A 9,863-nucleotide genomic window follows, 5' to 3' on the forward strand; every position below is an offset into this window, starting at 1 on the left:
TGAAATGTACGATATAAAAAGCTTTTGATTTGATTTGATAATCTGGCCCACAATGTTCCCCTGTACCTCTGACGTAATCTGACTCTCACATGGTGTCTCACAGGGTGTTTCTGGTTTCTCTCCGCCGTCTCTCAGTTTGCTGCGGGGCGCAGAGGAGATGGGTCTGCGTAAGGCGGTCAAGCCAGAGTTCGGCGGGGGCACGCGCAGCTTCTCCTGCGAGGAGGACTACATCTACGAGAACATCGAGAGCGAGCTCTGCTTCTTCACCTCACAGGTCAGGAGGAATGCCACACCGGAGCGGTCTTCTGCTAGTCAGAAGGTCACCGGTTCGATCCCCCGCCCTGCGTGTGTCAAAGTGTCCATTACATTACCTTACATTACATTATTGGCATTTGGCAGACGCTCTTATCCAGAGTGACGTACAGTTGATTAGACTAAGCAGGAGACAATACTCCCCTGGAGCAATGCAGGGTTAAGGGCCTTGCTCAAGGGCCCAACGGCTGTGGGGATCTTATTATGGCCACACCAGGATTAGAACCACTGACCTTGCGTGTCCTTAACCACTACGCTACAGGCCACCCATCTGATAAGGAGCCCCCCAGGGTGCCTCTCTGTACACTAAAGTCATTTAACAGACACTCTTATCCAGAGCGACGTACAATAAAGTGCAAATCAAAACCAGGGACAAGTGCGTTGAAGACCCTAGAGCAGTTCCAAGTCCCAGCATGATCACATAGATATATCTTGAACCCTTGAAGAGTACATTACATTACATTATTGGCATTTGGCAGACGCTCTTATCCAGAGCGACGTACAACAAAGTGCATACCCATAACCAGGGATAAGTTCGCTGAAAGACCCTAGAGGGAAGTACAATTTCAACTGCTACCTGTACAACAAAGATAAGGACAAGGGCCTTTTTTTTTTTTTTTTTTTTTTTTTTTTTTTTTGAACAAACAAACAAACAGCAAAAGTGACCAAAGTTAACTATCCAAACACTGCTTACCTAGCCAACTAAAAATACCGATACACAAAGCAAGTCACAGAGACAACAATTAAGGTTCACAGGGAGGTAGGGAGGGATGGGGAGAGGTGCTGCTTGAAGAGGTGTGTCTTCAGCTTGCGCTTGAAGGTGGGGAGAGATTCTATAGTTCTGACCTCAACGGGGAGTTCGTTCCACCACCGTGGAGCCAGAACAGACAGTAGTCGTGAGCGTGAGGTGGAGGTTCGGAGAGGGGGAGGTGCCAAGCGGCCTGTGGAGGCTGAACGAAAAGGTCTGGCAGGGGTGTAGGGTCTGATGATTTTTTGCAGATAAGCTGGGGAAGACCCTACATCAACTTTCCAACTAGTATACCACGGTTGGCAGCTAGAATACCCCGAATACTCAAAATCGCCGACCTTGCGGGTCCCAGTCATGTACCTTAGCCACTACTCTACAGGCTGCCCCCCTACAGGTCAGGAGGAATGCTAGTCAGAAGGTCGCCGGTTCGATCCCCCGCCCTGCATGTGTCAAAATGTCCCTGAGCTAGACACCTAACCCTGACCAGCTGATTGGTGCCTTGCATGTCTGAGTGTTTGTGTGAATGGGTGAATGAGAGGCATCGATTGTACAGCGCTTTGGATAAAAAGCGCAATATAAATGCAGTCCATTTATCATTTACCATTTACATATCCCCGTGCCCCGCCTCTGCATCTTAGCGGATTGGTAAGTGTTGCAGATTTTTGTGTTTTATTGTTTCAGGAGCGCCAGAGTATCATTAAATATTGGTTGGACAATCTGCGAGCCAAACAAGGGGAGGTCCTTCACAATATACAATTCCTAGAGGGACAGCCAATCAGTAAGAAGCTCTTTGTGTTGTCCTTTTCTGTTTGTTTTACTGTTTAAGAATTTCAAATGATTGCTCAGCCACTAAACAAATCTACAAAGCTACAATGGGCTCAATAAGGTTTTGGACAAAGACATTTTATTTTCTTGATTTGGCTCTGTACTGCACAACTTTAGATTTGCACATTTGTAATCAAGCAATTCTCATGTATAAAGTGCTGTAATTTCTACAAAGTGAAACCAAAATTGATACAAAAAAAAATGTTAAAAGCTGAGAATCTGCACTTTAACTACGTGTGAATTGTTTGCTTACAAATCTAAAATTATGAAGTACAGAGCAAAATCAAGAATAAATATGTCTTAGTCCCAAACATTATGGAGCTTGCGGCAGTAAAATGTGTATTAGAGGCTGACAGGAGACTGTGGGTGGGTGTGTGTGTGTGTTTGCATTGCTGTATTTGCATGTGCACACACACACACACACACACAACACACACACACACACACACGTGTGTTTCTTCTCTCTCAGTCCCGGAGCTGAGTGCCCGGGGTGTGATTCAGCAGGTCTTCCCGCTGCACGAGCAGAGGATTCTCAGCCAGCTGATGAAGTCGTGGGTCCAGGCCGTGTGTGAGAAACAGCCTCTCGGTCAGTGCTGCTCAGGGCAGTCCGTTCCTACTGCATCCGGGTCAAATACGTCGTTGTTTTTCATTCAAATACATTCCTGAGCTTTACTGAGCTTGTCAGGTAAAGACCTTGGTTGGCGCAAGTGCACCAGGCAAGATCAGTTGAGCACAGAGAAGTATTTGAGTCCAGAACAATTTGACCCAGGTCTGATTCCCACGTGGAGTCACACAGTGTGAAGGTCTTTCAGTAGCTGTAATCACACACGCATTGCTGAATAAAGTTTTCTCTACAGTGGATGTTTTGTGTGCCACCCCTCTCCTTCGACACTGTTGGAGGTCAGTTCTCGCTGTTCTTACAGCGCTGAATGGATTTTTTGTGCTAACAAAGGGTCATGTGACCTTATGCTAAGGAGTTACTGCCACGCATGTATAAACCAACCCTTATTATCACATGTAGGGCAAAATGTTTCTTTTGTTTCATGTAAGAATGAGAGATTTTGAAAAGGTTTTGTGGAATGTGGGATTAGTAATGGATTTCAAAGCAGATTATGTTATGTGTCTCTCTGTCCCTGCTCGCAATAGATGACATCTGTGACTATTTTGGAGTGAAGATTGCGATGTACTTTGCCTGGTTGGGTTTCTACACCACCTCCATGCTGTATCCTGCAGTGATCGGCTTTGTGCTGTGGATGCTCACGGAGTCGGACCAGGTGGGAACGTATGCATCGTGTGTGAACACAGCCAGAATGTAGGATGTTCTCCCCGGTAAAATGTTCTGTCTTGCAGCACGTTCACTATGCACGTACAGCTCTCATATGCTTTGCCGAGGATGTTAAATGCCATAAATGGCGTGAACGTGAATATGTAGGGGACAGACCTGGGTCAAGTGTGTAATTGTTTTGGATTCAAATACTTTTCTATGCTTTACTGAGCTTGTCTGGTGTATTGGAACCTATGAAATACTCTCAAACCCCGCCTTCTGGTCTTCTTGGTTGGCTCAGTTACACCAGGCATGATGGACTGAGCACACTGAATAGTAATTGATTCTAAAACAATTATGTATTTGACCCAGGTCTGGTAGGAGTGCTTATTAAGAGTGTGATGTAGATGGGGCATGTTTTGTATTCTTCCCAGTCATAGATCATAGAAATATTATTGTTCAATATGGTCACCTTCAGTGATTAACATAAATGCTGTCTGAGGTTGGTCAGTGTGCATGGGAGTTTGCGGTTGTATGCATTTGCGGTTGTGTGTGTTTGCAGTTGTGTGCGTTTATGTTTGTGGTTGTGTGCGTTTGTGGTCGTGTGCGTTTGCGGTCGTGTGCTTTTGTGGTCGTGTGCGTTTTCCGGTTGTGTGCGTTTGTGGTCGTGTGCGTTTGCGGTTGCGTGCGCTTGTGGTTGTGTGCGTTTGCGGTTGTGTGCGTTTGCGGTTGTGTGCATTTGTGGTTGTGTGCGTTTGTGGTCGTGTGCATTTGTGGTTGTGTGCGTTTGCGGTTGTGTGCGTTTGTGGTCATGTGCGTTTACAGTCGCGTGCGTTTGCGGTTGTGTGCGTCTGTGGTCGTGTGCGTTTGCGGTTGCGTGCGTTTGTGGTTGTGTGCATTTGCGGTCACGTGCGTTTGCGGTTGTGTGCGTTTGCGGTCGCGTGCGTTTGCGGTTGTGTGCCTTTGCGGTCGTGTGCGATTGCGGTCGCGCGCGTTTCTCTCTGTGTTTTTGACATTGTGCTGACCCTCTGTGCACAGACGAGCCGGGACATCTGCTGCGTGGTGTTTGCGCTGTTCAACGTGGTCTGGGCCACCCTGTTCCTGGAGCGCTGGAAGCGCAGGGGGGCAGAGCTGGCCTACAAGTGGGGCACCCTGGACACCCCCGCAGAGTCTCTGGAGGAGCCCCGCCCGCAGTTTCGGGTGAGTGGAGCATGGATGAACTACCTGGCCAAGGACGCACACTGCAAAAGACAAAAAACAAGACACTCTTAGCCTTATATTTAGACTTCAAATCTTATATCTATTACATTTTCGCTACATGAGAGAAAAAATTACAATGAGGTGAGAAAGACTAATTTCAAGATTTAGTAATGGGGTCAGAAAATTCCACTTGTCCAGCAAACTGTAACTTAAAACAAGCTAATATTTACTACTTGAGAGAACAAAATAGGATTATTAAGTCTTATTAAAAGACTAAAAACACTCGTAAAGGCAGCCATTTTTTGCAGTGCAGTTGAATGAGTGCTTGAAGACCACAGAGGAATTCACAAGTATAAAAAACAAACAGAGCATACAGCTCACGAGGAAAATAGGAGTCCCTAAGATGGTGGACCAGCATCACGGTGACAAGAAAAGTAAAACCATACACACGGAGAATGTGTGAAAGCGTGCGACAGGAAACATGACATGGCAGTGGACTGCTATCGTTGTCTAAGCCATTTTTGTGTTATGCATATCCGTTTTTTGTCAGTCCTATGGGTCAGTTGTCTCCCCCTCCTCCCTCTCTCTCCCCTCCGCAGGGAGTGAAGCGGTGCAGTCCGGTCACGGGCTGCGAGGAGTTCTACTACCCCCCCTGGAAGAGGAGGGTGTTCAGGTGGCTGGTCAGCCTGCCCATCTGTATCTTATGCCTTTGCTTTGTCTTCCTGGCTATGCTCATCTGCTTTGAGCTGCAGGTCAGTGGGGACGGTCTGCCCGCGTGCTCGTCGCCTAATGTTTCTGCGACTTCCGTTAACACCCGTGACTGTTCTTCTTAATTGTGTGTTAATATGCTTGTCTGTGTAGCGGGCAGCCAGTCAGGGCCCCGGTGAGTCAGTCCTAGTGTGTCAGCGTATAAATAATGTAACGTCCCGATTTAACATGGCTGCCACTCGCGCCGTGTAAACGGGTGAAGAGTAGGGACGGGCATTTCAACTAGTTTAGTAGTCGAGGTAGTCTTAACACAGCGGTCGACTAGTCGCAAATTAATTTACAGTACAATTTACAGTCTGACACGTGCATGAAGTGCTTTATTCATGGCAAGATCATTTCTTACTGTTCTTATATGGTGTAGCTGCTTAAAACAATAGCCTACATTAACAAAATAAAAACACTAATTAAAAATGCTCCATTGCGCACAGCCCGCACCCAGTGGGGTTAATTAAAAACATCGGCGGCAGCCAGCATTGCCATTCAATAATAACCAACGTAAAGACCCGCCTTTATCTAGGCTCATAATCAGAGATTTATTCATACACACTATTGTTTATTTGTGTATTTAGACTAGTATTTTACTAATGGACTAAGTGGTTAACAGAGGATCAGCATCCCCCTATAGCCGGGTTCTTCCAGCCAAGAGTTCTTCCCTTTGAGGACTTTTTCTCCCCATAAACAAGTTGTTCACCTCATATGCTATTTGGGAGCTCAGGCCTGGTATTTTTTCTTCCCTTCTGTTACTCTGTTAAGCGACTTTGTGACAGTCTTCTGTGAAAAGCACTATACAGATAAAATTGTATTGAAACTGAATTGAATAAAGACTAGTCCTGCCCATCCCTCGTGAAAAGCCTGTGTCGGTAAACACCACACATGTGGTGTCTCGTGTTTTTATTCTGCAGGAGTTTGTGATGGGGATCAAAGAACTGCCCCGTGTAGCCAGGTTCATCCCCAAAATAATGCTGGCCATCACTGTGACCGCATGCGACGAGGTATACAGGAAGATCGCCTCCTGGCTCAATGACATGGGTGAGCTGGCCGCGTCGTTGCCGCGGTGACCCTGGGCGACGGACGGGGCGGGACCGGGGACAGATCTGTCAGCAGACACACTGCTGTCGCAGCGCGAGATTAATGTGTTTGCACAGAGATCGTGTTCAGCGCTCCGTGACAGGTGGAATCATTCACCCGCAAATGACTGTTGATTCGATATTTCTCTCTCTCTCTCTCCCATATCTCCGCAGAAAACTACAGACTCCAGAGTGCCTATGAGAAAAATCTCATCATTAAAATGGTTCTTGTGAGTTTTTCTTGTGTTCTTCTTCTTTGGTGGCCGCTGTATGAACAGGGGATTGGATGTCAGTAATAATCAAAAATGTTTTGCGCTGGCCTGCTGGGTTGCTTGCTGTGTTGAGGCACTGTTGTGTCTGAATACGCCCCACAGTCTGTTATGTAATCCAGGCCACGGCTAGCAGCCCCACTGGGTGGTGCATAATTGGCCATATCATCGCCTGAGGAGGGAGGGGAAGTTTGCACAGCAGTGACCCCTTGTGGTCAGTTAAGAGCGACACATGCAGCCGTGAACAGAAGCAGTGGCGTGACATCACTTTACAGACGCTCTTATCCAGAGCGGCGTACAGTTGATTAGACTAAGCAGGAGACAATCCTCCCCTGGAGCAATGCAGGGTTAAGGGCCTTGCTCAAGGGCCCAACGGCTGTGCGGATCTTATTGTGGCTAGAACCACTGACCTTGCGTGTCCCAGTCATTTACCTTAACCACTACACTACACTACACCCACTTGTTTCCAATGAGAGTATGCACTTGCCTTGGCAATGTTGAGTATGTACATATTGGGAGAAAATATAGGTTAAAAAATAATGTATACTGTCTGGTTTAAACCCTGAAGGCTTGATACAATGTACTTTAATTTGTGCATTTCTCTATTATCCCATTAGCTCAAAGGAACGATCTTGGTGTATGTCCCTTAAACCTAGGCCAGTATTCGCATTCGACAAACCTGGGTTACAACTGCTTGACGAGTAGAGTTGATCGTAGTCGCGGCTTTTGAGGTCACGTGTGTTTTTATGCTCTCTTTTTTGTCTTGCAGTTTCAGTTTGTAAATTCTTATCTCAGCCTTTTCTACATTGGATTCTACCTCAAGGACATGGAGCGTCTGAAAGAGGTGAGCTGCAGGAGTCTCTAACGGTTCTCCAGCGCGACTGGGGGGTCAGGAGCGCCTCTGAGTCATCCTGGGTTTTTTCCACTATACCAACCACCCGTCTCTCCTCCTCCTATTCTCCTTCGGTGTCAGCCATCCCTTTTCCCTTCACTTGTGTTCTTCTCTCCTCCCTGCCCCTGTCCGTCCATCCGTCCATCCTTCCGGCCCCTTCCGAAGTTGCTGCTGGTCTTCTCAGTAGCGCAGGGCATTCTGAGACAGATCAAGGAAAACGTGCTGCCTTTCGTGTCCCTGAGGTTCCACGTTGTGTTCATCAAGTTCCTCCCGTGCCTCCGGACCTCCTTCAGGTCCAATGTACGCCAGTTGGGGGGCGGGTGCAGGCGCGGGGGGGGGTCCTGCCCCCTCACGCCCCCGTGCATGCCATTGGCTGATCCATCTGTCTGTCAACCTGTCTTGTCTGTGTGCACTGTTCTGCTCTGTGGTTTGTGCTTTTATTCAGACACCAGAAACCAAAACCGTTGTCACGGCTGTACTGTCACACATGGATAAACAAAGTGTACTAAAGATATTAGTGATGTATTTAAATGATCTTGGTGTCACGGAAGAACCTCCGTTTGCATAGAGGATTTTATATACTCTACTATGCAGACCTGGGTCAAATATGTAATTGTTTTGGATTAAAATACTTTCCTTGTGCAAATCCTGCCTTGTGCTCCTCTTCGTTGGCTCAGTTGCACCAGGCAAGACCAGTTGAGCACAGAAAAGTCTTTGTCCCAGTAAAAATACAGTAAAGATATCAGTGATGTGTTAAAATTATCTTGCTCTCACCTGTTGTGTGGGAAGAACCTCTGCTTGCATCGGGGTTCTTATATATTTTACTATGCACGTTGTGTGAAATTATTTTCTGTGTACCAAGTGGTTGCACTGAATGCTGTCGTCTTGAAATGATTAGCTTTGGATACTTGCCTGGCTGCATAAATGTGGTTTGTATTCTGGGATGGAAAAATCTTAAGCATTTCAAGTGCTCACGGTTACTGTTCTCTGAGCTGTCAGAAGAGTGCGATGCCGTTGAACCCGGATTGTGAATGCATCCTTGTTTTTGATTGTACTTTGAAGAGTGAAGCTTGAGAGGTTGCACTTTTACTGTGAACGGTGCCCTCTATCTCGCCGCCTGTCTCGCTTGCTTCAGAAGCCGTGAACGATCTGATATTTCAGCAAGTGTTTGCAGTGGATTTGGTGTGTCTGACTTTTCTTATTATATTTTTAGCTGGGCATTGCTTAGGTTACAGAGAGTATAATGCCACGTATACTGCCCGTGAACTGAACTGTATCAGGTTTCATCAAAGCAGTCCATGAAACCTAAATCTCCACCTTGGGATTGCTTTGTTCGACAATATTCTGCAGTGGCCTTGCAGGTCTGTGTATATATAGTCTTACCTGACCAATTTTGGATTTATTTTGGATAAAGGCAAAGGCAAAGGCAAAGTGAAGTAAAAGTGGCCAGTAAGAACAGTACGTCTCTAGATTAGTAACTAGATTTGGTGAAATGCAGAGGAGAAATTAGCCCATGGGTATTGAATAAAAGTATATCTTCTATCCTCCTCTAAGTCTGCTCAGTGTTGTAAGTGAAAGTGAGGCTCTTCCTGACCCGTTTGTTCAGTGCGATTTTTCCACCCGCAGATGCTGGCCACTCTGCTGATTATCCGTCAGTTCCTACAGAACGTGAAGGAGGTCGTCCAGCCGTACCTGTACGAGCGGCACAAGCTGGGCGACCTGACGCTCCGGGCGGTGTGGGACCTGCTCCTGTCCGCGCTGCTGAAGTACGGCCGGCTGGCGGCCGGGAAGGCGCAGCTCTCGCCCAGCGACCAGGCCATGCCCGGGCCGGGCCTGCGGGGCACGAGGCCGGGCATCGGCCAGGCCGAGCGGCGGGAGAAGAAGTGTCTGAACGGCGGCTGCGGGGTCCCCGAGGACGAGGAGGAGCAGGACGACGGCACGCGGCACAGCGAGGAGGAGAACGAGGAGGAGAGCCTGATCGACTGCGGCCTGAAGCTGCGCAAGGTCAGCTTCATCGAGAAGGTGGAGCGCAAGGCCGGCGCCGCCGCCGCCCAGGCGGAGGACAACTTCCTGGAGGAGGGCAGCCCCACCATGGTGGAGAAGGGCATGGACCCCGCCTCCGTCTTCGAGCTGTGCGACGACGACGACGACGACGGCACCGAGGTGTCCGAGGTGAAGGAGGTCTCGCGGGAGGTGCTTGCCGCCCCGCTCCCGCTCGGCCCCGAGAGCACCGTCACCCTCCGGCACCGGAGGAGGGGCCGCAGCCTGGAGCGGGAGGACAGCAGGGCCAAGAGGGAGTCCTGGATCGACCCGCCGGAGGAGAGCGAACCCAACACCCTCACCCAGGCCGAGATCGAGAGCTGCATGCAGACGTATGAGGTATCCGCTGGCTGCGTCAAAATGGCCGCCCGCCCCTCTCTGTGATCACTTTTCTTTATGATCAGATAAAATGTCCGACACACTCAGCCATATGAACTATGCACTACACTGTATGCCTCATTCCCTGTCCCCTTCAAAC

At 48.4% G+C, this 9,863-nt stretch overlaps 1 protein-coding gene across 6 annotated transcripts in view; it reads left to right on the plus strand.

Moving 5' to 3' along the window:
- ano8b (anoctamin 8b) overlaps positions 1–9,863 on the plus strand; it is a 42,255-nt gene that overhangs the window by 24,950 nt on the left and 7,442 nt on the right. For 5 of the 6 annotated variants that reach the window (XM_061237204.1, XM_061237206.1, XM_061237205.1 and 2 more), the window contains 11 exons: positions 136–274; positions 1,742–1,838; positions 2,355–2,471; positions 3,032–3,159; positions 4,188–4,349; positions 4,949–5,101; positions 6,020–6,146; positions 6,359–6,414; positions 7,223–7,297; positions 7,511–7,645; positions 8,972–9,724. In XM_061237204.1, coding sequence (XP_061093188.1) covers positions 136–274; positions 1,742–1,838; positions 2,355–2,471; positions 3,032–3,159; positions 4,188–4,349; positions 4,949–5,101; positions 6,020–6,146; positions 6,359–6,414; positions 7,223–7,297; positions 7,511–7,645; positions 8,972–9,724 — 1,942 coding nt within the window. The remainder of the gene's footprint in view (positions 1–135; positions 275–1,741; positions 1,839–2,354; positions 2,472–3,031; positions 3,160–4,187; positions 4,350–4,948; positions 5,102–6,019; positions 6,147–6,358; positions 6,415–7,222; positions 7,298–7,510; positions 7,646–8,971; positions 9,725–9,863) is intronic. The other variant, XM_061237207.1, reaches the window with a different exon arrangement.

This window comes from Conger conger, chromosome 4 (genome assembly GCF_963514075.1).
Source record: "Conger conger chromosome 4, fConCon1.1, whole genome shotgun sequence".
Taxonomy (NCBI): domain Eukaryota; kingdom Metazoa; phylum Chordata; class Actinopteri; order Anguilliformes; family Congridae; genus Conger; species Conger conger.